At 39.3% G+C, this 26,369-nt stretch overlaps 2 protein-coding genes across 2 annotated transcripts; both read right to left on the reverse strand.

The window, feature by feature from the left end:
• Positions 1-2,120: 2,120 nt before the first annotated feature.
• On the reverse strand, positions 2,121-3,449 carry LOC104437417 (stemmadenine O-acetyltransferase). The gene has a single exon (XM_010050357.3). It carries the CDS (start codon positions 3,447-3,449, stop codon positions 2,121-2,123), a length of 1,329 nt encoding a protein of 442 aa, XP_010048659.1.
• An 18,544-nt stretch (positions 3,450-21,993) lies between these two features.
• LOC104439645 (stemmadenine O-acetyltransferase) lies at positions 21,994-22,683 on the reverse strand. The gene has a single exon (XM_010052675.1). The coding sequence runs from the start codon at positions 22,681-22,683 to the stop codon at positions 21,994-21,996; it is 690 nt and encodes a 229-aa protein (XP_010050977.1).
• Between the last annotated feature and the right edge of the window lie 3,686 nt (positions 22,684-26,369).

The following is a 26,369-nucleotide window of genomic DNA, read 5'->3' on the forward strand; positions in this document are numbered from 1 at the left end:
CAAGCCACCCATTGAGGATATAGGACTTTAGGATAGGAGAAACTCACCACCCAGGCTTAAAGGAAAAACCACCAATCGAGGATAAGGTGTTTCTTGGCTCACCACTGAGGTGTAATTTACTCTCTAAGGATAGAAAGCCAAAATAGAAGCTATCAACTCCACAAAAATATTCACTTATGTGTATTTACATTCACTAAAGTCTGCATTACAATTGAGAACTCTTCCCAATTTACAGAGGGACCAAGACATAGGAGATAGACAAACATTAAAAAGACATGGGAACTACCCAAACATTAAAGGCATGAGAACTAGAAAGCAATTAAAGACCTACAAACTAGAAAATGCCATAAAACGCATAGGAACCATGAAATGCAATACCGACATGGAGACTTGAAATCATGACTCTTCAGCTTGTGGTTCATCTTCCAAAATTCCTCCCCCTGCTTTGACTAGAGAATAACAATCTCAAGAGTTCAGCAAATATCCAAGGAAATTGCTTAAAATAGGCTCCCATCGATATGTTGCTCATTAACTTCGAAATTAGCAACAAAAATGGTGAATCGGTAACTTAATATTTGAATGACGAGGGAAGAATTAATAATCCCTTAATAATTGATAACCTGGTTGATAGTCTTCTCATTGACGACTTCATTCTCGACGCACTGAAAAAAGTTATGACTGAAATCTGCCTTATCTTGAATGAACATTAATTGTGTTGAGTTCGGTGATGGAGCTAAGTCGAATGCTCCCACATCAAGGTAAAAGCAAGGTGAATATCACCAAAGTGAAGGTTCGTATACCCTTTTTGGAGTCACCGACAAAGAAATTTAGGAGGAATTTAAAAGTTGACAAAGTGTCGTTGTTGAGTAGCTGGAAGGAGACGTTGGTCAAAGCATGTTAATTTTGGACATATTTTTTTGACATCTATTGGAGTATGATGGATGAGTTTTTTTTTTTTTTGTCGGTTGATGGATGAGTTTTCTTATGGATTTTTTGGGTGAAAAAGAAGCAGGTTTAGCAAAGACGGAACATGGACTTTACAAGAGGCAGATGAATACTAGAGATCTTCTCATCTTCATTGAGGACAACAACCTCATAAAATAATAAAAAGACACGGATTTACAAAAAGGGGTGGGGGAGTCCAGAGTAAAAGGAGCATCGATACATACAGGAGTATTAATTTCGGAAGGGTCTGTAATCTGTCGTGATTGAATGGATCTTCCTCTCAACTCTAAAGCACTATAATCTTAGCTAAAGGGATGGCGACCACTACTAGCCTTCTTTTGAATTCTCCCCTAGATTTGCTATGCAAGTTGCGCTATTAAGTTAATTGCTTAAAAAATGGGACTGACGTTCGCGTTGTTGGCTTAAATTGACTAAGTTGCACTTAGTCGGTATACGTATTAGGTGTTTTGACCGTTAGTATCTGTTAGTAGATAATTATGTGGTAAAATAATTAGTAAGTAAGTTTTAATAGGAAAATATTCGACAGATTTAGAAATCTTACTAAAATCTATTTACTAAGTGCCATAACTAGCTTCGATTGGATATTGACATAAATTATACATGCATTGAATCGTTGGCTTTATTGAAATGCCCAAATATAATTTGCCACATTAGTCAATAAATTTTTTCATTAAGATTTCTTTATATATGTATAGCATTGCTCCTTTTATTATTGGATTTTATGACCGCAATACCCTTCAGATATTTTTTAAGCTTGGATTAATGTGCTTTGATATTAAAAAAAAGATAATGATTTCATATTTAATTTTTATCATGGTGTCTGACTCTGTTATTTACTCATTTTGAATACTTTATGGCTCGACAAAAATATGTTCAAGACACTTGTTAACAAAATTACACATATTACGAATCGTATCTCTCCATTTCAACAAGGTCTTCTAGAAAAAAAATGTCCATAGATGTAAGAAGAAAATCAAGGCATATGGAACTTTAAACATACTTTCATTTGCAGTTTGAATCACACATGAATAATAATACACAAAACCATTTAAGCAGTTTATGACATCTAACAAAGCAAACGAACATATGAAACCTCGAATCGATCAAATCGACCAGCAAACCATAGGGATGACTATCTTCATCGGTCGCACTTCTCATGAGCACAGGCTCAGCGAAATGAACTGTAGCAACTCATCGTTGCGCTCGAACTCGATCATGTCGTGCTCGGGCAATGTGATCCAAGCTTCGATCCCGTCCTCGCACCTCGTTCCCATTAAAAACACCATATTTCCTATCGGAAAACCGGTGGTGCACACCCAAGTGGGCCTTCCCAAGCCTAAATCCACCTCGTAGAAAGGAAACTTCACCCAACTGCTGAACCCGTAGGACTCCATCTTTCCCGCAGACGACTCCGCCAACTTCCGTGCCGCCGTGAGGCTTTCGTAGGCCTTGGTCAATCCCCTCTCGCCTTGAAGCACGCTCAAATACTCGTCATCAATTGCCCTTATTGATTTCCTGAGACTGCCTGCAAAGTCCTGTAATTCAACTCCCTTGTTTGTGTCTATCAGTGGTGCAATAGTGGTCTGCCACAGATTGCCGAGGGCATGCTCAGGCAATGGTTGTGGCCTCATCCTGCTTCTGATGTTCACCACGTGGGTCGCTACTGATGAGGGATACTTCTCGTTCCACTCTGGCCTTTTCCTCGCTGCCTCCACAGCAGATTTCCAAATTAGGGCGGTCACTGCCTCGACGCGAGTAGGAGTTGCACTGCCAAACCTGGCCCGGAGCCGTGCCAAGCTCTCACCGTCGAAACGAAACCTCTTGGTGAAAAGCTTCTCTCTGCTGGTGAATCTGCGTGGCATTTGGAAGTTTACGTCCTTTGGTGGGAAGAGCTCAGATGCTTTCAAGAAGGGAGTGATGACTTTAGCTTTGCCGTTGATGCCATTGAGGGCAATTTTCGACCATGCAGTGAGGAAAGCAGAGACTGACGCAGCGTCAGCAATCTTATGAGACATGCAGATGCCGATCCCGATGCCGCCACAGTCAAAGAAGTTGGCTTGGACCCCTACAATGACTTGTTCCTCAATGTTGGGAACGACTTTGTCTGAAGAGAACGGGAGGAATTGCTGCAGCTGATTGATGTCTGGGTTCAACAGAACTTCGGACAACTCGAAGCGAGCTTTTGCCTCCAAATAGAGTGCCCCCTGGTCGTTGCAATCGATGGCAGAGTTGCCTTTGATCCTTCCGCCTAGAGGGTAGAAGAGGGAAAGCGCCTGCGAAAGCGAAGTTTTCAAGTTTCCAGTGACGGAGGCAGAGTTCGCTGCCACCTCGTTGTTGGAAGCCGAGTAGAACAGGATGACCGGAACCCAAAACGGGGGAGCCAGTTGGTCAAGGAGACAGATCTTGAAGTCCCTGAGGTGAGATGGAGTTGGAGAGGAAGGCTTGACGGTCTCAGTGGAGACAACCTCAACTTTCATGGTCATGTTTTGTTGGAAATTGAGAGATTTGACAGTGGGCTTTTGAGATTCTTTCAGTAGAAAGTGTGCTTCTTTGGTGCTTTTTAATTGCAAGATCTTGTTGTGTATATATAGAAAAAAGAGAGGAGAAATTTGCAATATTTGGGTCATAGGCTGCGTCATTGGCTGCATCATGGCTAAATAAATAATACATGCCGGTCTCTTGTGGGAGCTTACATTCTGAAGGATAGAGCAGATATAATGTAAAACCTAATTTGAAAAATTTCTCAAGCTTCTTTATTTGATATAAAAATATCATATAATTGTACACTTACTCTCCTTCTATAAAATGATTGACAAAGTTAATCGCACAATCCTTAAAACATATTGGATCCATATTCTTTTCAATGAATCCAAGTGCGTGTGTATATAACCTTGATTCCTCAAATCTATTCAAAGATAGGTCATCCATGCCGAGATTAATGATTTTACAAGGAACTGTTTTTTTTTGCAGCGTGATTATTACCAATTGTGTTAAAGAGACATTGTATAAGAACTTTTGTACTATTTGCCATACCTAGTCGGGAATATAATTTGGGGATTGGGATCTCTCAGGCGTAAAATAATTTTTTTTGGATTTTTATGAAGGGTAATTTAGGCATTAAGAAAGCATCCTGTTAAAAACGAGCGAATGTACCCTTTCTTTACTGAAAATTTGATTCTTCCTTTGTTTCTCAAACCTCTCGAAGTCCTGACGTGTCACCAGGGGTGTGCAAAAGAACCGGGATCCACCCGGACCGCCCGGAACTAAACCGGAACCACCTAGAACCGGCGGTTCGGTTCCACTTTATGGGAACCGGTGGGTACCAGTCCGGTTCCCGGTTCCATGGGCGGATCCACCCGCTCGGCCACCCGGACCGGACCGATTAATTTTTAATATTAAAAAAATTATTAAAACAAACCCTAGATCTCATCTCATTGTCTCTTCGTCTTCAGTTTTGTCTTTCTCTTGTCTCTTCCTTGGTTCCTCCTATCTCCATTTCGATTCCTCCTCGAACGTCGACGCTGCCACCGCTACTCCTCCATGCCGACCACCGCGCCAGCAGCTGTGAGTGCCCTTCGCCCGCTCGCCCGTCACCGTGATCACCTTCGCTTCGCTACTTTCCATCCAAGCACCATTGCCGTTGCTTCTGCTCCGGGCCCCCTCTGCCAGCAATCCAACGACGTTGCAGCCCCTACAACCACGACGATCGACGCCAACAGATCCTGAATCGGTCGCTATGCCTCCATCGCTGCTCCGCCGCCCCTCCGTGCGACCCCTGCAGCCATTTTGATTCCTCCCCGAGTGTCGACACCGCCGCCGCTACTCCTCCGCCGCTGCTATCTGCCCCCTCACATCAAAATTGTTTCTTGTCAAGATCAATTCCATGGATCCACCCGGAAATCAGACCGGATTGGCGGTCCGGTTCCCAGGTGGATCCATGCAACAAACGGGTGAATCCTGGTTCCAATTTTTCGGAACCGCTCTTTAGCGGGCGGCTCCCGGTTCTAGGTCGGGAACCGCTTGCCCGAACCATGCACACCCCTACGTGTCACGGGGCAATCTCAATGTAGAATCATTAGCTTTTTCATGCTTCAGGTAACGTTTTATTTTCAACTGAAAGAGAACTTCATTCAGTTCGAATTTTTCTTGCATCTTTGATTTCGGAGAAGAGTCTCATTGCCCCCTACACATCCTTTGATCTTTTCTTCGAGGCGGGGCCGATCTTTTCCTTTCCTCCTCTCCCCTTTCAGCTTCTACGGTTTATCAAACGGTGGCATCCTGGTTTGATCGGGTCCGATTCACTTCTATCACGACTGGAGGTGTATCATCATCAGATTGCTCGGTTCCAGACAGTTAAGTCATGTTGCGAGCCCACTCAATAAGCATGGCCCAAAATTCATGGGTGGTAGCTGGATAGACAGCGAGAAAAAAACTTTCACTGGCTACATTCTTTAATGAAGAAGACTTTCCCCTTATGGCATTGAAAGGGAGTTGCATGAAGACAACCGAGAAGAAAAATTCCTTCCCCGCACGCATAAATCAAGGGGGGTTTCGTCTTGTCAAAGATGAAGGAAGATCTCCTTCAATTATGGCTTGTCATGATGGCCACACGTGAATGATAAGGGAGCCCATGCGGTAGATGGAAAAGAGAATGGCAAGAAAGTTGCAATGATGGCTTGTGATTATTCATGATGGCCATTCACTGTGAATTTCTTCTCTTTCATGGTAAGCCTCTCTATATAATAAGAGGAGTTCTCGTCTGGAGAATACATGCGAAGTTAGAGCACGAGGATGAGGAATAGGTAGCTCTGAACACCTTGTATTTTGTGCAGTATATTTACATCCATTTTGAGTGTTTTAAGTTAGACTAAACACCGTAGATTTAGGGTGTGAATTATAGGACTAGGAAACACTTGAGCATGAGTGATTGTAACTCTAAAATTCTTCGTTTTATAGTGAATTATTTGCACTCTTCCTATAAACGTACATTCTGACACTCAGGTTAAACTATGTAAATTTCTTTTGTCCTTTATTGTTCTTTGTATTATTGTCCCTGATAATTTCGTGTCACGATATAATTACAAAAATCGGGTTGGTGTGACAACACAGACCGAGTGTCCATCTTTGCAGGAGTGTCGGCCATCATTTTTAATATCTAGGTGAATTTCATCAGGATCTGCTTGAAAGCGAGGAAGTGGATGTCGCCAGCCGTCTGAGGAATTCTCTTGTGCCATTCGTATCTCAAATTTATTTTTGAACGGACTTTGGAATATAAGGTGCTTCTTTGGAGCTATGCTTTAGAAGCTGTTAAATAAACAAACATAACTCACAAGTCAAAAATACAAATTTACCTGGATGAAGATCTATATAACATTCAGAATGATATAATACAAGTAAAAGTGGTGCTGAAGCTGGGGTAGTGTGCATATACATAGCTTGGAATCCCCTCTCCACAAAATGTCCAACTTGTCATATTCAATTCTGTGAATCTCCCTCACGTAGCTCACAGTCAAGTATGTATTCGCCTCATTAGCGAATGACCCTGAAGAGCTTGGAACTTCCCTTTGCAGTGTTCATTTTATGTACCAAACTCCATGCGCTCGACGAAAGTGCCAAAACTGGCTATGGGGAGGAGGTTCTCGCACCAAATCGGGCGGCGTTCGCATCGTACATCGAGTGCTTTAATGTCTTTCCCATCACCATGATCTCATTCCCATTTGGACCGCTTTTCTTACCCCCATACTTTCGTAATATAGAAGGAGCACAGTTGTGATTCCTTCCACTTGCTGTCCCCGGTCGAGTACAGCAGACTAAAGAAAGGCAGAATGTCCATGTTGTTGGTAAGAACTGGGCAACAATTCATCAACAACTAATTCAATCCAGAATCAATTTCTTCCCAAAACTAAACCGACCAAAACCGACATAACCCTAGCCACAACCAGCAGTATATTCCAGTAACATAACCTCAAAATAAGTAAATATCATGTTGACATGTTAAAAAGAGGCGGCAACGACAAGACCAGGATATTTACGTGGAAAACTCGATGCAGTAAAAACCCAGACCACTCAAAAAAAATTTGCCAATCATCAAGAATAGTAGGATACACAAAGATTTTCTCTAGTCACCATCAAAGACTCAACACCAACAACAACAATATTTCATCACTACAAAGGTGGATTAATATAAATGGAGTTAAAAAATCTTACTATGGTTGAAGATTACGAAAGATAACTTGGAGAAGTTCTCAACAGACGAAATCAATCAACTTAAAGGTCTCAGTCTCACAAACAACATACTAAAGCTCGAATTAATTTCGATCATGTTTGGCCGTCAAATCTTCGAATTAATCTCTCTCTCTCTCTCTCTCTCTCTCTCTCTCTCTCTCTCTCTCTCTCTCTCTCTCCACTCTTCTTTTTCTTGTGCACAAACATGCCTTCGTTTCTTCTTTTGCTTTTTGACTTTTATTTTTGGTTTATGTTAGTTAAGCCCCACAAAGAGGTAGACCTAGCCAACAAATCTCCTCCTTCACCTCATGTGGAAAAATCCATCATGCCCTCTTTGTTTTTACAAGAGTTAAGTTTCATCATGGGCAAGGCTTTAGTCATCATGTCAGATCCATTATAGGTGGTGTAGACTTTCTCAAACAGAAAGAGTTTACCTTTTAATTTTTCTCAAATCTAATGATATTTTGCATCAATATGCTTCAATGTTGAATGCAATGTTGGATTATTGCTAAAATAGATAACATTTATACTATCACAATACAAACGAATCTTCTCTTGCTTCATGTCGAACTCTTGTAGGAATTTTTGCATCCACAAGAGTTCCTTATCTCCTTCGGTAATTCCAATATATTCCGCTTTAGTCGTTAAGAAAATAACACATTTTTGCATTCTTAATTGGCACAAAACTGCTCCACTTGCAAAACTCATTGTTAAATTATTCTCAAGTCAAAGCTTGTATAAGATGTACTTACTTCTAATTCAAGGTGGCCGTGAGAGGGAACAAAATAAGGGGTATACTTGTCTTTGTAATAGTGAAGTCTTCTCTTTTAATAGTCCCATAGCGGGGCTAGAGAAAAGAGAACAAAAGTAAAACAAATATATGGTTTCTTGGCTTAGCCCTAGGTTTCCTTTTCATTGAAGAAGTGGTTGCAAGAGTGGGTTCTTTAAGTGCACAAAAGCTGCACAAGAAGGTAAGAGGTTTCAAGGAGAGAGCATAGTAACTCTTCTTGAGGGATCATCACACGAAGAAGGCAACCACACAATGAGCTCTTGATGTAGAAGAGCGAACGGAGAACGAAAGTGAAGAAGATGTCTATAGCTCTTGTTTCTTTGGCCATACGGATGAGTCTTAGACATTGTGATTTGTGCCATGAGTTTTATATCCATTTGAGTTGTTTATTTGTGAACAACTTGGGTTTGGGTATAATTTAGATGTATGAAATATTTGAGCGTGTGAGTGATTGTAATATGGATTCTCCGATTATAGTGAATTATTATTGCTAGCTCTCCTTGTAGATGTAGATATTAACATTCGAACCGAACCACATAAATCTTGGGTATCCTTTACTGTTCTTCATTTATTTTCTCTAATTCTCTCATGTTGACATATATTGTAAGATCCCAATTAAATTTCACGTTAATATTACAACAATTGGTATCAAAGTTTGATGATAAGATTTTTTGCATTTTGTTTTGGGGCTTTTACTTGTCTAATTAATTTTTAGAAATTCAGTTATTGCAATTATGTCAAGAGCAAAAGTAGAAATTGAGAATCAATAGGAGGAACCACTTTGGGTTATGGGGTGTTAAGATGGAGGCACTAGTAACAACTCTAGGTTTGATCGAAGTATTTAAAGGGAAGGATAAATTGCTCGAAATAATGAAAGATGCTAAAAAGGACATGCTACTGAGGAAGGCAAAAAGTATAATCCTATTGAACTTGTCAAATAAGGTGTTAGTAGAGGTAGTCGAGGAGGAGGATGCTGCAGCGATGGGGGCAAAACTACAGGGACTCTATGTGATAAAGGGTTTGAACAATCATGTGTACATATTAAAGAGGATGTTTCAGTTTCGATATACTAAAGGTACATCGATCAGGTCCCACCTAGATGAGTTGATAAACTCATGATGGATTTAAAGAATGTTGGTAAAATTCTCAAAGGTGAAAAACAATGCATGATGTTGTGAGCTTCATTACCATAGTTATAGGAGCACTTTACTAATTCATTACTACAAGGGCGTATTATGATTACCTCGGAAGAGGTAAAGTTCACTCTGTTTTATAAGAAGTAGCAGAGAAAGTTGTGTTATGATGGTTTGGTGCAAAATATAGCACGAGGATTATTAATTCAAGGTAGTGATCAATGTCGAGGGTCTTGTAGCAACAAAGGTAAAAACAAGTCAAAGTTACACCATAGAATGTCCAAGGGTTGCATGAAGTGATTTTTGTGCCACAAGGAGGGGCGTATTAGGAGAGACTATTTAAAGTTGAGAAATAAAGGTGACAAACAAAATGCCACAAAAAGTGTGTCGAATGTTGCCAAGAAGAGAACCGGTGATGCAGACGCTATCTTGTGTGCGATTACTAGTTCGTCATGAGATGAATGGGTGTTAGATTCAAGATGTTCTTATCATATGATGACTCATAAAAACTAGGTTACTACTTACAAGACTGCAGATAGTGGTAGAGTTAGAATGTGGAGCCTATAAGGTTGTGGGGATATGGACAGTTAGGATTCAGATACATGATGGGGCGGTGCACACATTAACAGACATAAGGGGCGTACCAAAGCTCAAGAAGAACTTTATTTCTCTAGGGACACTCGATGACATCGGGTATAAGTATGCCGCTGAAGGTGGAGTATTGAACATCTCTCGAGAAGTCATGATAGTGATGAAAGGTAAGAAAAATGAATACTTTCTATCATCTATTAAGAGAGACCGTGACAGAAGTTGTTGCAGTTTCATTAGGTGAGTTAGACTTTAACTTGACTTATTTATTGCATGTACTCTTAGGGCACATGAGTGAGGCAAGTATGACAATGCTACGTAAAAGGAGGTTGTTGAAGGGTCAAAAGATATGGAGTGAAAGGCTATCAGCTATGATACACTGATCCCAAATCATTTGGTTTTCCAATCAGCGGAGATATGATCTTTAATGAGATTGCAATGCTTCAATAGAGGAGTTTTGAGACATTATCAACAAAGTAGATGGATTGTGGTGTCGGTGTTAAGGTGAAGTTTCAAATGGAGGCTCTAGAGATCTTAGAAGTAACAAATGGAAAGACTAAAGATGAGGCAACAGTTCCTAAAGTCAATAATACTGAACAACCAGCACTACTGCAACACATTATAGTTTGAACAAATAGAAACGATAAATCAAATCATTAGTACATTATAATTATGCAAATATTGTTTATGCATTGACTGTAGGTGACAAGGTGGAGATTGATGAGCCTTCATCTTACTCTAAGGCGATGGCTAATACTAAGTCGTTGTAGAGGCTAAGAGCAAGGTAATCAAGATGGAATCACTCCTTCAAAATCAAACATTGGAGTTGGTCAAGGTAACCAAGAGCAAGGAGATTATCAAAAGTAAATGGGTTTATTAATTGGTTTATAAATGGAAGGAGGGCATTCTTGATGTCAAGACAACGAGACATAGTGCGAGACTTATTGCGAAAGGGGTATACACAACAGGAGGGCATTGATTATAACAATGTGTTTTCTCTTGTGGTGAGACATACTTCTATATGTGTATTACTTGCTTTAATTGTTGCACAAAATCTTGAGTGGAGCAGCTAGATGTCAAAAATGGCATCTCTTTACGGTTAATTGGAGGAGTAAATTTATATGAGGTAGCTAGAGGGATTTGTTATTCTAGGTAAGGAAAACTATATATGTTTGTTAAAGAAATCTTTGTATGGACTGAAACAATCTCATAAGCCGTGATATAAGCATTTTGATGCTTTTATGCCTTGTTAGGACTATTTGAAAAGTTAGATGGATTGTGTTTATTTTAGGAGATTGGAGGATGGGTCTTTAATTTATTTGCTATTATATATTGATGATATGTTGATAGCTACTAAGAATGTAATTGATATTGATGTGCTGAAGAGACAGTTTAGTATTGAGTTTGAGATGAAAGATCTAGGTGTTGCAAAGAAAATATTTGGCGTGAAGATTTTGCATGACAAGGCTGTAGGAGTTTTATATCTATTTCAAAAGAAATATATTAAGAAGATTGTGGCACGTTTTAGTATGCAATCAGTGAAATATGTAAGTACAACTTTAGCAAAACACTTTAAACTTTTTTGATAAGTTATCATTGTAGATTGTGGAGGAGGAATCATATGTCCTGTATTCCTTATTCTTGTGCAATGGGTAGTATCATGTATGCTATCCTGGCATTTCACAAGCTATGAGCATAATTAGCCATTACATGAAGCGGCCTGATAAAACTCATTAGAAAGTTGTGAAGTAGATCTTTAGATATTTGAAGGAGACAATAAACATGGGTATAATGTACCGAAAAGACAGCAATAGCTGTGAGACCACAGGGTGTCTGTATTTGGACCTCGCTAATGACTTATATGAGTGCAAATCTTTGGCAAGGTATGTGTTTACACTAGTAAGTGGTGTAGTGACTTGGAATGCATCCTTATAAGACCATGTTGCATTGTCTTCAACTAAGGTAGAGTAAATGATATTAACCTTTATAACAAAGAAAGTGATATGGTTACTAGGTTTGCTCTTGGACTTTGGGTTAGATTAGAAAAGTGTTTATATAAATATATATATATATATATATATATATATATTGTGATGACCAAGATGCGATATATCTAGCATTTAATTCAGTTGATCACGAGCGGACGAAAAATATCAACATTGAGTATCATTTAGTTCAAGATGTCTTCACGAAAGGTATAGTTATTGTGAGAAGATAGCAACAGTAGAGAACTTGGCAAACATGATAACTAAACTTGTTTCTTTGGCAAAGCTCAAGCTTCAATTCATGTTTGTAGAGAGCACTCGTCAAGGCATTGGGAGAGCAACATGAATGATGAGCATTATGGCTTAGTTTCAAAAGTCAAGCCAAAGTGAACAATTTTTAAATTATATCTCAAGTTTGAGCCTGTATATGATGTGCTTCCTTTAAATTCAATTGTGGCCATGAGAGAGAAAAAATAAGGGGCATACTTATCTTTGTAATATTGTACTCTTCTCTTTTAATAGTACAAGAAGGGGCCCGCAAGTAAGAGTTAGAGAAAAGAGAGCAAAAGTAAAGCAAATATAGGGTTTCTTGGCTTAACCCTGGGTTGTCCTTTCCATGAAAAGGTAGCCGCAAAATTGGGTTCTTTAAGTGCACAGGAGTCACACAATAAAGGGCCGGGATTTTAAAGAGAGAGCACAATAGCTCTCCTTGAGGGGCCGCCGCACTAGGAACATAGCCACACAATGAGCTCTTGATGTAGCCATATGAATAGAGAACAAAAATGAAGAACTTGTTACTTTGGTCATGCAAATGTGTTTTGGACATTGTTACAAAGTATAATGCATCTGGTCTTTAGATTTCAAAACAACAACTCACACTTTTCTAGAGCAATCATCAATAAATGTCACAAAATATAATGCACCACTGAATGTTATAGCATCTAATGCAATAAATATCAATGTGAACTAAATCAAATACATCTAATTTCATGTTTAGAGATGAACTTTGAAATGAAATCGAGACCCCCCCTAGAGTGCCAAAAATTGGTACGGGAGGATACTTAAGTGAAATGTACACTTAAGTACCAAAATCAGAGAAAAATGGATTAGTTAAGTGCCAAAGGCAAGAAAATTTAGACAAAATGTTGACCTAGCGTTTTTTCGATGAGACAAATGCAAAACTACATTGTTTTGCACAATGATGTGGTTTGATAAGCTGAAAATGATGTTGTTTTGCATACTAACGTGGCTAAATAAGCAAAAAAAAAAAAAGTCATTTTGCCTTAGTTTGTATTTTAATATAAATATTAATTAAACTAAATTATTTTTAAAAAAAAAAGAACAAGAAGTTGCAAGTGTTGGGTGAAGGCTATGCAAGCCCTTGCTGCCGTTGCCTCCTCACCGTCATCGTGAAGTGCCAGCATTAGGGGGGAGGGTCAGTTTGAAACATCAGGCCTTGGCCAAGGGTTGGCAACCTTAGCCAACCAGCAACAAAAGCCTACAAGCCCTTGCCCAAATCTAGGACAAGGGTCACGGCCCTTCCCCAGATTCGATGAGGATCGCTGGCCCTCTCCTAATTGGGCTAAGGGCCTCCGTCCGTTGGGGGAGGGGGTGGGGGCTCGTTGTCAATCAGCCAGGGTCGCCAACCCTGACGCTGGCACCTAGCTAAGGCACAGCGACGTCGGCCAACCCTCCCCCCACCATTGTTGGCGCGGCGGTGAGGAGGTGACAGCAAGGGCTGAGCCCTCACCTTATACAATCTTCATCTCCTTCCTTTTTTTAATAATTTAATTTAATTAATATTTATATTAAAATCCAAAAAAAAGATGAAAAATGACTTCGTTTTGGTTCTTCTTTACTAACTCATCTCTCCGATGAGCCATGTAAGTAAGTTATATTATTAAAAAATGCCATCTAGGATTTCTAATGAACATTGCTGGACTTGGCACTCAGTTGTCTTAATTGTATTAAAAAAAAAAGACACTTAAGTGTACTTTTTATAACTTTTGGTACTCAAGTGTTCCCTAGTGCAAAATTTTGGCACTTGCACTGTTCTTTTGCCAATGAAAATCTATGTTGCTTATTTGCTAGGCAATGACTACATTCCTATAGATTTCTCTTCTTCAATGGTAAAAGATTCTTTCTAGTAAGAGTTTCAAGCCCCTTCTTACTAAGATGACCAACTCTCATATGCCATAAGTCAATTGAGGAGTTCTCCACTGCATTTACCTCTTCCCTTATCAACTTAGCTTACATGGTGTAGAGAGTGCAGATCTTTTTACCCTTAGCCACTACCATGGAACCCTTAGTCAATTTTCACTTGTCATCATAGAAGGAATTGCAAAAGGCACCCGTGAAGATCAAGTAAAGTCAAATATCCGAAACATGTCTCACATTTTTCAAAGGCAAATTACATCCAACATCAATCTGCAAATATACATTTCCATGCTGATAACTTTATAAACACCATTGTTTCCCATCATAGCACAATCAATATCACTACAGTGATGGGATGCAAAGTAGTCACGTCATGAAGTGACATAAAAATTTTGCTATGGAATCAATAACCCAACTAGAGTCTTAACATGAAAGGTTCACACAAACGGTCACAAATGAAAAATATTGTCATTGGATGCAACTATTATTGAAACATATTCCTATTTTTTCTTTCGTCCTCTATTTCTATTATAGGATTTATCTCTCTTTTTTGGCAACCAGCATTCTCTAGCATAATATCTCATCTTGCCATAATTGTAATACTTCACATTCCTCCTCGACCTTCCTCTTGTCTTGCCTCTTTTATGATAATTCAAGAAACTTCTTGATTGATTTCTCTCCCTATTTTCCATGACAAGAGCCTCCAAATGAGAAGTATAATTCATATTTTTTCTCCTTGTTTCTTCACTAAATGCTTTTTCATTAACCATGCTCATAGAAAGCACGTCATAAGGAGCCGAATTGTTTAATGCAACAACCAAGGTGTCCCAACTGTCGAGAAAAGTACCAAGCAATAAACAAGCCTATAACTCATCACCAAGATCAATTTTCAAATTTGTCAACTTATTTACAACATCTTAAAATTTATTCTAGTGTTTTGATATGCTGGTACATTCCTTGTATCTAAAATTTACAAGTCTTTTTATTAAAAAAAGATTATTTTGTGGGATTCTCCTCTAGTAGAGATATTTCGGTTTGTTTCACAAAGTTTCAACATTCGTTCCTTGAGCAACATGATGAAAAACACCATTGTCAATTTATTGAAAAATAAAAATGCATTTTTTTCAATTCATTCGCTCACATTCTTTGTCTTCCTTATCTCTTTTACCCTCATCACTATCGGTGGGATCATACAAATCTGTTTAGTACAATATGTCTTTCATCTAAGATTTCCAAATAGAATAATTTGAGACTTTTAATTTAAACGTGGTGCTACTCATTTCTTCCATTTAACACTAAAACCTCAACGCTAACTCTGATACAACTTTTATGGGAAAACTGAATAACAATTCACAAAGAACTAATCCAATCCAAGATCAATTTCTTCCTCAATACTAAACCGACCAAAATTGACTTAACTCCAGTAATATCCATCATTATATTCTAGCAATACAACCTCAATATAAGTAAATATGATGCTGAAATGTGAAAGAGACATGAACAACACCAAAATTTTTACGTGAAAAATCCAAAGTGAGAAAAACCATAGGCTACTAAAAAAACTTCCACTAATCATCAAGAACAACAAGATATAAAAATGTTCTTATGTAGTCACACGCTAGATGTTCAAAATGAAAAATACAATGGTATTTCATCACAACAAAGGTTGAATAACAAAATTGGAGAAAAAAAAATCGAATCCACGGTTGGAGATTATGAGGAGTAACTTGGAGAAATATTTCAATGAGCAAAACCGATCAATTCGTAGGTCTTGATCACAAGAACGACATATTAAAAATTGAGCCAATTTTGACGACATTTGGCGGTCAAATCTTCAAAGTAAGCTTCTGCCCTTTTGTCTTCTTCTCATGCGCTCTCTCCCAATGAAAAACGCTCTCTCTCTCTCTCTCTTCTTTTTCTTCTCCACGAACATCCCTTCGTTTGCATGTAATATTTAAGGAATCTTTAAGGTAGAATATGTTAGACGCAAATTGCGCAAACCCCAAGATCTCCATCACTAGAACAAAAACATGCGTGATTAAGTAGAAAGAATTGACGCACCTATTTTGGAATCCTTTGTTCTTGAAGCGGAAGCGGAAACACAATGTTCCACACGCAAGTCTTTCTCCTCTATTGCCCTCCGTATCACTGGCTCAATAAGGCGGCCCCTTCACGTGTAGCATTAGGTAAACACCCCTTAGGTGAGGATATAGGTAAGAATTAGGGTTAGAGGAGAGACTTGAGTACTATTTATAGAGTTTCCAGCCAGTCCCCCTCATTACGGGCCAGGCTCAACTCGGCCCACACTAGCCGGCCCATATTAGACTAATTAAGAAACCTACTATCTCACCTTAGACCAAACCCCGTAAAATGATAAACGTTAAACGGTAAATTACAATATCAATTAATGTAGTCCACAATTAGAAAAACTCTTACAGAATATCCATGTAAAGTTTAAAGAATTTGTCCCTCAGGGCATCCACAAGAGGTTTTAAAATAAAAGCATCACCCTCTTTCTAGGGCAATGGATCCGATATCATGAGCAGAATGATAATAGAAAGGGAACTAGATGATTAATGACATATGAATAATGTCTTCGTTTTATCATTAAAAATTTCGAAAAATCCCTAAAGCTTTCAATAACCATGTCTGTCTTAAACCGTTATCGTTACAATTGCATAATGAATTGCAGAAAAAAAAAGGGGAGAATTGCCACCTCATGCATATCCTATCTAAAATTAGATAAGTTGAATTTCACTGAGTGCACGTGACTTCTCCCTACGTTGCATGAAAGTGTGCTTCAACTCATGTCCACTAAAGGGCAAATACTTAATGTGTGCAATCCATTCGTGCATACCACTTACGTTATCAGAAAAAAAAAAAAAAAAAAAGAAGCAGCCTTTCCCGAACATGTATACCAGTTACATGATTGAGTACAACTGAAGAAATTCTCATATAATTTGTATCTCCAATAGCGGTAACTGTCAGGTGGGGCGGGGAGGTTTCCCCCGTTCCCATTCGCCTCAGTCAGGCAGTGCGGTGATATTGTCACTTAGATGGATGAAGTTGTCATCCTATGGTTGGCGCGATATCTTGCACACACTCCCCGCATAACCTACCAATATAGCTATCGGCAGCAACACCTAATAAACTCCATGTTCTAAGAGTATTGAACAGAACATGCACATCAACTTCACTCCAGAACTAGCTTACTGGGTCCAATTGGTGGCTTCGATACATCTGCAAGTTGCTATCTCAGTATTCATCACATTTCACAATCATGGACCGAATTTGGTACTATATAAATTAGCTCATTGCAGGTTGTGTCTAACGTCCAAAAGAGTCCCAAACCATTTATTGGATAGACCTGGTTAATAAATGATGTGATGGATAGACTCCATCACAGAGCTATACTATACAAAAGGTTCTATCGGCTTGATTTAGTAAAATGAGTTCAGGCAAATATGAATTAGTCTGTAAGGACCAAATAATCATGTGGCATGTCTACGTTATTCATGTGTGGTCAGAATTGCGCCAAGATTCAATTTATAGGAAGGAAAAACAAGGGAATTCTCTCTCATCCTAAACCTCGGAGCACAGCTGCATCCTTAGGTCTAAAAGCTTAATTAACAAGACAAGATACAGAAGAGCGCAAAAAAAGGGATATCTCTTCATGGCGACTTAGGCTGCCTCAGAAAAGTTCATTACAAGTAGGTATAAGTTGTGGGATCAGATTCCTAACCTTGGAGGTTTTAGCGCTAGCATTATCTATGGTAATGGAGAGACTTTTATCCGCAGTATCATACTTTTGAATAATCTTATGATTTCTCCAACAACATTTTGACTAATATAAGGAAATTTTTAGCACTGTAAGTCCTCTTTTCCAAGACCTAATTCAGACCAATCCAATGGCTAGCAGCGCAACAAGGATTTAACCCGTTAGTGCCGGTCCACAAATCCAAAGTCAAGGAAATTCAAAAAATGTCTATAAAAAAATACTATACCAAGGCGATTTTTTTCCTTTGTACCACCTCCTCATGTGATTTGTGAATGTCGATCAAGTTCTAAACCAGTTGCATTGATACCAATTTAATCGTAAATGTTTTAATTGAACCAATTTAGTTTTAAACCTCTTTATATTGATGTTGACGAATTCTATCCAGCCAATTTAAGTCGAAAATTACTGACATGGACGCTAGGCATCTTATGCCAAATGGCTGGCACTGAAGTAGAGATTTTATTTTAATTTTTAAATATTTCTTCACATTTTTTATTAGTTTTTCAATTCTTTTTTTTTTTTTTTCCTTCTATTATTTCCTTCTTTCCTATGTCTTTTCTCCTTATTTCCCTCCACCGGTCACTGGCCTTCCTGATGATTAAAGGGGGTTGTTGGCCACCAGCAAGGACAAGAGTTGAGGCGCTTTCACCAGCGACAAGCATGGGGACCCTTGCTGGACCCTCAACTAACCATGGCCAGAGGCGGCGAGGACAAGATGCCATCGCCGACCTCGGGGGAGGTACGGCCTTGCTAGGGCAAGGGACCTTGCCAGAGGCCAATGATGGCCTTTCCAGGAATTTTCAATCATATGTCGATGCTTTAGACACGTTAAACAATCAGGCCATAAGCAATACGGTGTCTCCTTTGCCATTTTTTTGACAAACTATTTGCATCATCTTTGTCATTTTCAAGACAAACCGTTAGTCAACCATTAATGCCCAACCCTTTTTAAAGAAAGATATGCACTTTTTATGATTCTTACACATTTGATAGGATGAAGTATGGCCACCATGGGTCAATTCCTTAATAGAATCTTAGTCCAGTAAGATTTATATATGGGATATGTGCAACACAAGTCCTAAAACTTACAAGGAAAGTGCAATTCAGTCCTAAAACTTACAAAAAGTGCAATCGAGTCCTAAAACTTGTCAAATTGATTCAATCGAGTCCTAAAGTTAACACCGTCAAATTTATTAACGGAAAATGCTGACGTAGCGCTGACGTCATATTTTAAATAAATTTTTATTTTCCACATGGATTTTTAAAATTATTTTTTATTCAAAATTTTTAAAAATTAGATTTAAAACTAAAAATGAAAAAATAAAATTTATTTAAAAAACAAAACTGTTAAAAAAATAAAGAAAATGGCACCGGCGGGCATTTCCACCGCAGCCGCCGCCCATCGCCGGAGGGGCCGACGACGGTCGCCTCGCCGGCCCGGGCGAGGCCGGCCGCCCCCGCCCGGGTCGGGCGAGGACGCCCGGATCTGGGCACGCCGGCCCTCACGGGGGGCCGGCGACCCTCGCCCTCCCTGCGGGAGGCCTCGCCGGCCCTCGCTGGGGTCGGCGATGCTCGCCCAGATCTAGGCACGCCGATTCAGCTCCGTCGCACTCCCGACGCCGTGCCCCGACACTGTCCAGATCTGAGTGAGTGGGTTCCGGAGGGCGGGGTTTGTCGCCGTCGCTGCACGGACTGCTGCCGAGTCGTGCCGCGTAGTAGCCCCGACGCTGTCCCCAACAAACCAGCCGTGACCCTTTGCGGTGCTGAGCTGCTACCGTTCCTCGACGTCCTACCGCCCGGCCCCCCGACGCCATCGCTGCACCGGACTACCGTCGTCGCCCAGCCACCACCGACGACTCCACCCGATCCGGCGTCGGGACGCCCGGATCTGGGCGAGCATCGCCGACCTAGATCGGGGGCCGGCGTGCCTAGATGCAGGCGTCCTCGCCCGACCTGGCGGGCGGGGGTGGCCGGCCCTCGCCTGGGGCCGGCGAGGCCTCGCCGGGCGAGGGCGAGCCACCCGCCCGGGGCCGGCGACCGTCGCCGGCCACTCCGGCGATGGGCGGCGGCAAAAGCACCACCTGTGCCTTTTTATTTTTTTGCACAATTTTGTTTTTTTAAATAAATTTATCTTTTTCTTTTCTGTTTTTAAATCTAATTTAAACAAAAATAAAAATAATGTTAAAAGCCACATGTATAATAAAAAATCATTTAAAATACCACGTCAGTGCCACGTCAGCATTTTCCGTTACTCAGTTTGACGGTGTTAACTTTATGACTAAATTGAACAAATTTGACAAGTTTTAGGACTCAATTGCACTTTTTGTAAGTTTTAGGACTGAATTGCACTTTCCTTGTAAGTTTTACGACTTGTGTTGCACATATCCCTTTATATATCATGGAGACTTACAAATATGGCGCTGGACTATCGTTCATGATCAATTTTGGTCCTCATATTTTATCTCAAGTTCAATCACAATTGCGGGACAAAAGTCCCATTGCCGTTCGAATGTCAATGGGAAATGCTGACTAGGTATTGAATATGAACACGTGACACTAACGTGATACGAGAGGATAAAACTTTTGAGGAGAAAGTACAAAATGGTCATTGTACTGTTGGCCGTGTCCAATTTTGGTTATCACTTTGTGACAGGTTTTGGTTTATAGTCTCACTTTTTATCCTCAAGATATATTTTGTATTTCCATCCAAATGCAGCTAGAATTCGCTAAGTGCCGGAGATCATTGGGGAATAAACAATGAAAATTAGATGATTTAAGCCTAGAATTTTATAAATTTGTCCAGCCCTTATAGGCCAAGTTCCTCGAAAGCAATGCTAAAGTATTGAACTACTTCTAAGTCACTGATTTTCTGAACTAATTACGAATGGCTGACTCTATATGTTAATCTTTAGTACTTAGCATTTTTAAAATGTCCGAGGATGGGACTTCAAACATACTTCTGTTTGCCCTTACCAAAAAAAAAAAAACATACTTTTGTTTGAGTTTGAATCACACATAGACAATAAGGGAAAATTGTCCAAAAAGTCTTAAACCTATTGCAGTTTTGCCAATTCAGTTATAAACCTTTTGATTTTACCAATTGAGTCCTAAACATTTTCACTTCTTGCTAATTTAGTCCATTCGGCCATTTTTGGCCGGAAAATGCTGGCGTGGACGCCGGCATTGACGTGAATAATTTTTAATTAATATTTTAATATTTTTAAAAAAAAATTAAACTTTTTTTTTATTTTTTTATTTTCTGTTTTTTTCCTTTTTATTTTTTTTTTCCTTTTGGCTTTTTCCAGTGCCCGGCCACCGGAAAAATCCAAAAAAAGGAAAAAAATAAAAAAAAATAAAAAAAAAAAGTTCAAAAAAATTTTAAAAATATTAAAATATTATTAAAAATTATCCACGTCAACGCCAACAGTCCTACGTGGCACCGCTAGCATCCGCGTCAGCATTTTCCTTCTAAAATTGGCCAGATGAACTGAATCGGCAAGAAGTGAAAAGATTTAGGATTTAATTGACAAAATTAAAAGGTTTAGAACTAAATTAGCAAAACTACAATAGGTTTAGGACTTTTGGACAATTTTCCCTCGATAATAACGTACAAACCCTTTAACCAGTTATAGCATCTAACAAAGCAAACGACATATGAAACTTAAATCAAGCAAATGAACAAGCAAACCATAAAGGATCACTATGATCATTGGGTCACGCTTCTCATGATCAAGGGTTTGGCGAAACGAATTGTAGCAACTCATCATTGTGCTCGAACTCGATCATGTCGTGCTCAGCCAAGGTGATCCATGCTTCGATCCCATCCCCACACCTCGTACCTATCAGAATCACCGCATTTTTCATGGAACACTGGTGGTGCACACCCAAGCAGGCCTTTCCCAGCCAAAATCCGCCCTGTAGAAGGAGAACCTCGCCCAGCTAATGAACCTGTAGAGCTCGATCTCTCCAGGAGACGACGCCACCAGCTTCTGGGCCGCCATGAGGCTCTCACAGGCCTTGCCCAGTCCCTTCTGGCCTTGAAGCGCGCTCATATATTGGCCATTTATTGCCCTTATTGAATTTCTGAGAATGCCTGCAAAGTCCTGCAATTTGACACCCTTGTTTGCTTCCATGAGTGGAGCAACACTGGACTGCAAGAGATTGCCCAAGGCAGATTGCCCAAGGCAGTCTCAGGCAATGGTTGTGGCCTCATCCTGCTTCTGATGTTCACCACGTGTGACTGCTGATGATGGGGGATACTTCTCCTTCCACTCTGGCCTCTTCCTTGCCGCCTCCAAGGCAGATTTCCATATGAGGGCAGTCACGGCCCCAACGCGAGTAGGATTGGCACCACTGAACCTGGCCCTGAGGCTAGCCATCACCATCAAAACAAAACCTCTTGGTCGAAAGCTTCTCTCTGCTGATGACTCTAGATGGAATTTGGAAGTTTATGTCCTTTGGTTGGAAGAGCTCAGATGCTTTCAGGAAGGGAGTGATGAGGCTCGCTTTGCTGTCAATGCCATTGTTGGCAATTGCAGACCATGCATTGAGAAAAGCAGAGACCAACGCGCCATTAGCAATCTTGTGAGAGATGCAGATGCCGATCCTGATGCTGCCGCAGTCAAAAAAGTTGGCTTGGACCCCTTTAATGACTTGATCCTCATTGTTGGTACTGACTCTGTATGGAGAGAATGGGAGGAATTGCTGCAGCTGGTCGATGTCTGGGTACGAAAGGACTTTGGACAGCTCGAAGTGAGCTTTCGCCTCCAAATAGAGTGCACCCTCATCATCGCAATCAATGCCGGCATTTCCTTTCACCCTTCCACCTAGAGGGTAGAAGAGGGAAAGCACCTGCGCGAGTGAAGTTTCCAAGTTTCCCGACACCGAGGCAGAGTCTGGCGCTGCCTTTTCATCAGGAGCGGAGTAGAACAGGACGACCGGAACATAAAACGGAGGAGCCAGCTGGTCAAGGAGGCAGAAATTGAAGTTCCTTAGGTGAGGTGGAGTTGGAGAGGACGGCTTGATGGTCTCTGTGGAGACAACCTTGACTTTTGTGGCCATGTCTGTTGGAAAATTGAGAGATTTGAAAACCTGTACTTTTAAGTTTCTTTGGTCCATTTTAATTGCTTTAAATCAAGAAAAATGTGCTGCTTTCCTAAGCAAAAAGAATGTCAACGGGTTCATCCACTTGATGTTCAGAAATGGAACGCATGATTGCAAGATGAGATAAAATGCGCAAAACGGCCACCGTCATCACCTTGAATGACGATGCAATGGGGGCCACAATTTCCATTTTTAGAAGAATGGGAAATTGAGGAAGTAGAAAATTATCTAAAAAGTCATAATCCCTTTTTTATTTTTGTTAATTCAATTCTAAAATTTTCAATTTTGCGAATTAAGCCTTAAACATTTTCACATTTTACTAATTGAGTTCATCGAATTAATTTTGACCAGAATCCTTTAACATGGACACTTATGCTAAGATGGAAAAAATTTATTAAGTTTTTAATATTTTTTGATTTTTTTATATTTTTATTTCTTTTTTTCTTTTCTTTTTTTTTTCCTTCTTCTTCCTCTACTGATCACCCAACCAGCCAGAGGCTACAGTCGATGAGGGTCGACCTCGCTTTAAGATTGAATCACTAAAAATATAATAAATTTATGACTTTTTGGACAATTTTTTTCTTAGAAGTCCGAGCTGAACTCTGAGTATCTCAACTATGTAAAATATTATATGAATAATATAATTTTTGCTTGTGGCGTGTATTCTAGAAATTGTTTTGTTGAGATATATCTTGAAATATTCTGCATGCAATGCAATATGGTGATATTTGTTCTGGAATTTCTCTAATTCTATATCCTATCTTGTTGTAAGGACAGATTACCTAGATATAATGGCAATAGAGAGGGAAAGGATTATAGAGATCTTCTGCTATAAAATTGGAAGAATTGATTTGAATGACGTGTTGTCTCGCATGCTAACTATCTGACGCATCTCTTCTTCGAAGAATATGAGAAAAATGGAGTCAATGACCGTTGAAGATATGTTTTGATTCTTGAAGATGGGATGTTGGTACAAATCTTAGATTGATAGATTAATTGATTCATTCATTTCAAATAGGAAGGTTGTATCTTACATATTATTTCCTACATGGTACACTTTTCTATTATATATTCTCTGATATACAATAATTAAAAATATAATAAAATTCCTCAAAATTCTCCAATTTTTGTCATGATATCAGAGCCGTCGATCTTAGTCTAGCTTCCACGTTTTTTTCCGAATTGCCTCCGTCTTGTTTTTGTCTTGTTGTTGTGATTCCTATTTTGCAAAACAAAACAACACCCGGTGGTAATTCATTCTTGATACCATGATGAAAAAATCAACATTCAAACAAGGAGGAGAACAACTCACCTCAAAATCAAATTTTGGATCAAATTGATCCGATTGAAAAGGAGACTCGTTCTGTTCAACATTCTCAAAGTGGGAGTGTTCCAACTCCAACCCAAGTTTCGAGCCTAGCCCAATGGCAATCAGTTCAGTGGATTCCGATTCAAGGCCAATGGGCCACTGGATCGAACCAAGCACGGGCACGACAAGGCCCATTCAGAGAAGGAGGACCGGGTTGGATGGGTCGAAATACTAGACCCAAATCCACTCGAACAAGTTATGGGACGAATCCTTACCCATTTTTCCCACCCAGTTTCCAACTCAGATTTCTACCCCACGCGATTCCAGCTAATGATGGCTCCCGAAGCCCAACGACCCCTTTACACTTTGCCGGTCGACAGACCGGAGCTTTGGCTACTGCGCAGGAGTCTTTATGAGAGTGAAAAAAAAAAATGAATGCTTTGGACAAATTCGTAGGGATCATCAAAAAATTTAGATAACAAGTTCTAGGAATTGTTTGGGTTGATTTGCATGCTGTTTATTCCCTAAGCTGATGCTGAGATGCATGAAAGTTGGATTTGGGGTTTGCGAAATGAATAAGAAAGCAATTGGAGAGAGGTGGCTGGTTATGTAGCACCGACATGGACACGCGACACGCGACACGACACGACACGCCGACACGTCATTTCTTAAAAATAGAGAATTTCGACACGTTCCGACATGTTATATATTAAATATATAAATACATAAATAAATAATAATAAAAATAGCCTAGAATTAATTTACACGAAAAATATTAAATAATATCATTCATTATTTTAATTTGTTACAATAATACATAAAACTTAGAGGGGAAAAACATTGTTTAAAGAAAAATGCTGAAATGATATTTTTATATTTATTTATTTATCATATATAGCATTTTTTTATTACTGCTTTCATAGTAAAAGACTTTTAAAAAAACTAAAACAATTATAAAAGAACAAAACTGAAAAAAAAAAAAATTAACCCTATGCATGTATATTTATAGCAATTTTTGTTACTTCTTTTATTACTTCTTTTTTGTATATTTATATTTTGACCCCTCAAGTATTAGAAATTTTTAAAATTGACATCGTGCGTGTCGGAATCACGTGTCGGAATTCTGGACTCACGTGTCAGAGAGAGTTGACCATGTGTCTCGTTGACCACGTGTCGAGCGTGTCGGGACGTGTCGGGACGTGTCGGACACGTGTCGGAGTGTCGGACACAACTCGAAGGCTTCCGGAGAGTGTCCGTGCTACATAGGTGGCTGGACGTCCATGAGATTGGGAGAGAATTTTTTGAGAGTTTCTCCTAAGGATAATGAATTGGAAGTCATGGAGAGCAAACGGCCTACCAATTATAGAGGAAAAAGAGAGAAAGAGCTAAGTAACATCGATACAGACACGGGACACATGACACGCGACACGATAAGTTTACACATCGTTTCTAAAAAAAAATAGAAAAATTTGAGACAATGTAACAGGTATATTAAAATATGCATTTAATATACATGATAAATTATTATTTTTATAATTATTTTAATCAAATTAATTTGATCAAATTTACAAATAAATAATAATAATAAAAAGAGCCTAGAATGAATTTACACTAAAAACATTAATCCATCATTTGTTAATATTATTTATTGTTTTAATTTGATAGTTTCACCTTCGTTCCAATAATTCATAAAATTTGAAGAAACAAATAATTCATATTATAGACTCGCATGTTAGAACGTATCAGAAGAAAAGAGGAAAAAAAATAACTTGGTGAGTGAATTTCATGTTACGAGAAGTTATTTTATTTTTATTTTATTTTTTACATATTTACATTTTGACTCATTATTTATTGAAAAATTTTAATATTGAACATGTACGTACAGGAATCGCGTGTCAAAATTCTAAACTCACATCTTGGAATTCCAGACTCATATGTCGAAGAGTATTAGGAAAGTATATCGGATATCAAAGAATGTCAAAAAATGTTGGAAAATATCGAAACGTTTGACACAACACAAAATCTCCTATAAAGTGTCAATATTTTCTAGGGAAAGAGAGCATTCTTTTGGGAATCAAGGTTGCTCTTCTAGATCCACCAATGGGAAAGGAGAGAGAATCTTCCTTCGTATAGGCTAGCCAATCATTTATAAGGACAAGTTTAGTGACTTGTCCAAGAATTAGTGGTTAGGACTACTATAGGAAGGGCTTATATTAATAGACTCGATGGGCAAGGGAGTTGACCAAGGAAGAGTCAAATGGGCTACATGGGCACTAGCCATAAAGGGGCTTCATGGGCTGGCTTTTTTTGGACCTAGTTCAGTCTTGATGGGCCA

This window comes from Eucalyptus grandis, chromosome 3 (genome assembly GCF_016545825.1).
Source record: "Eucalyptus grandis isolate ANBG69807.140 chromosome 3, ASM1654582v1, whole genome shotgun sequence".
In the NCBI taxonomy this organism is placed as follows: domain Eukaryota; kingdom Viridiplantae; phylum Streptophyta; class Magnoliopsida; order Myrtales; family Myrtaceae; genus Eucalyptus; species Eucalyptus grandis.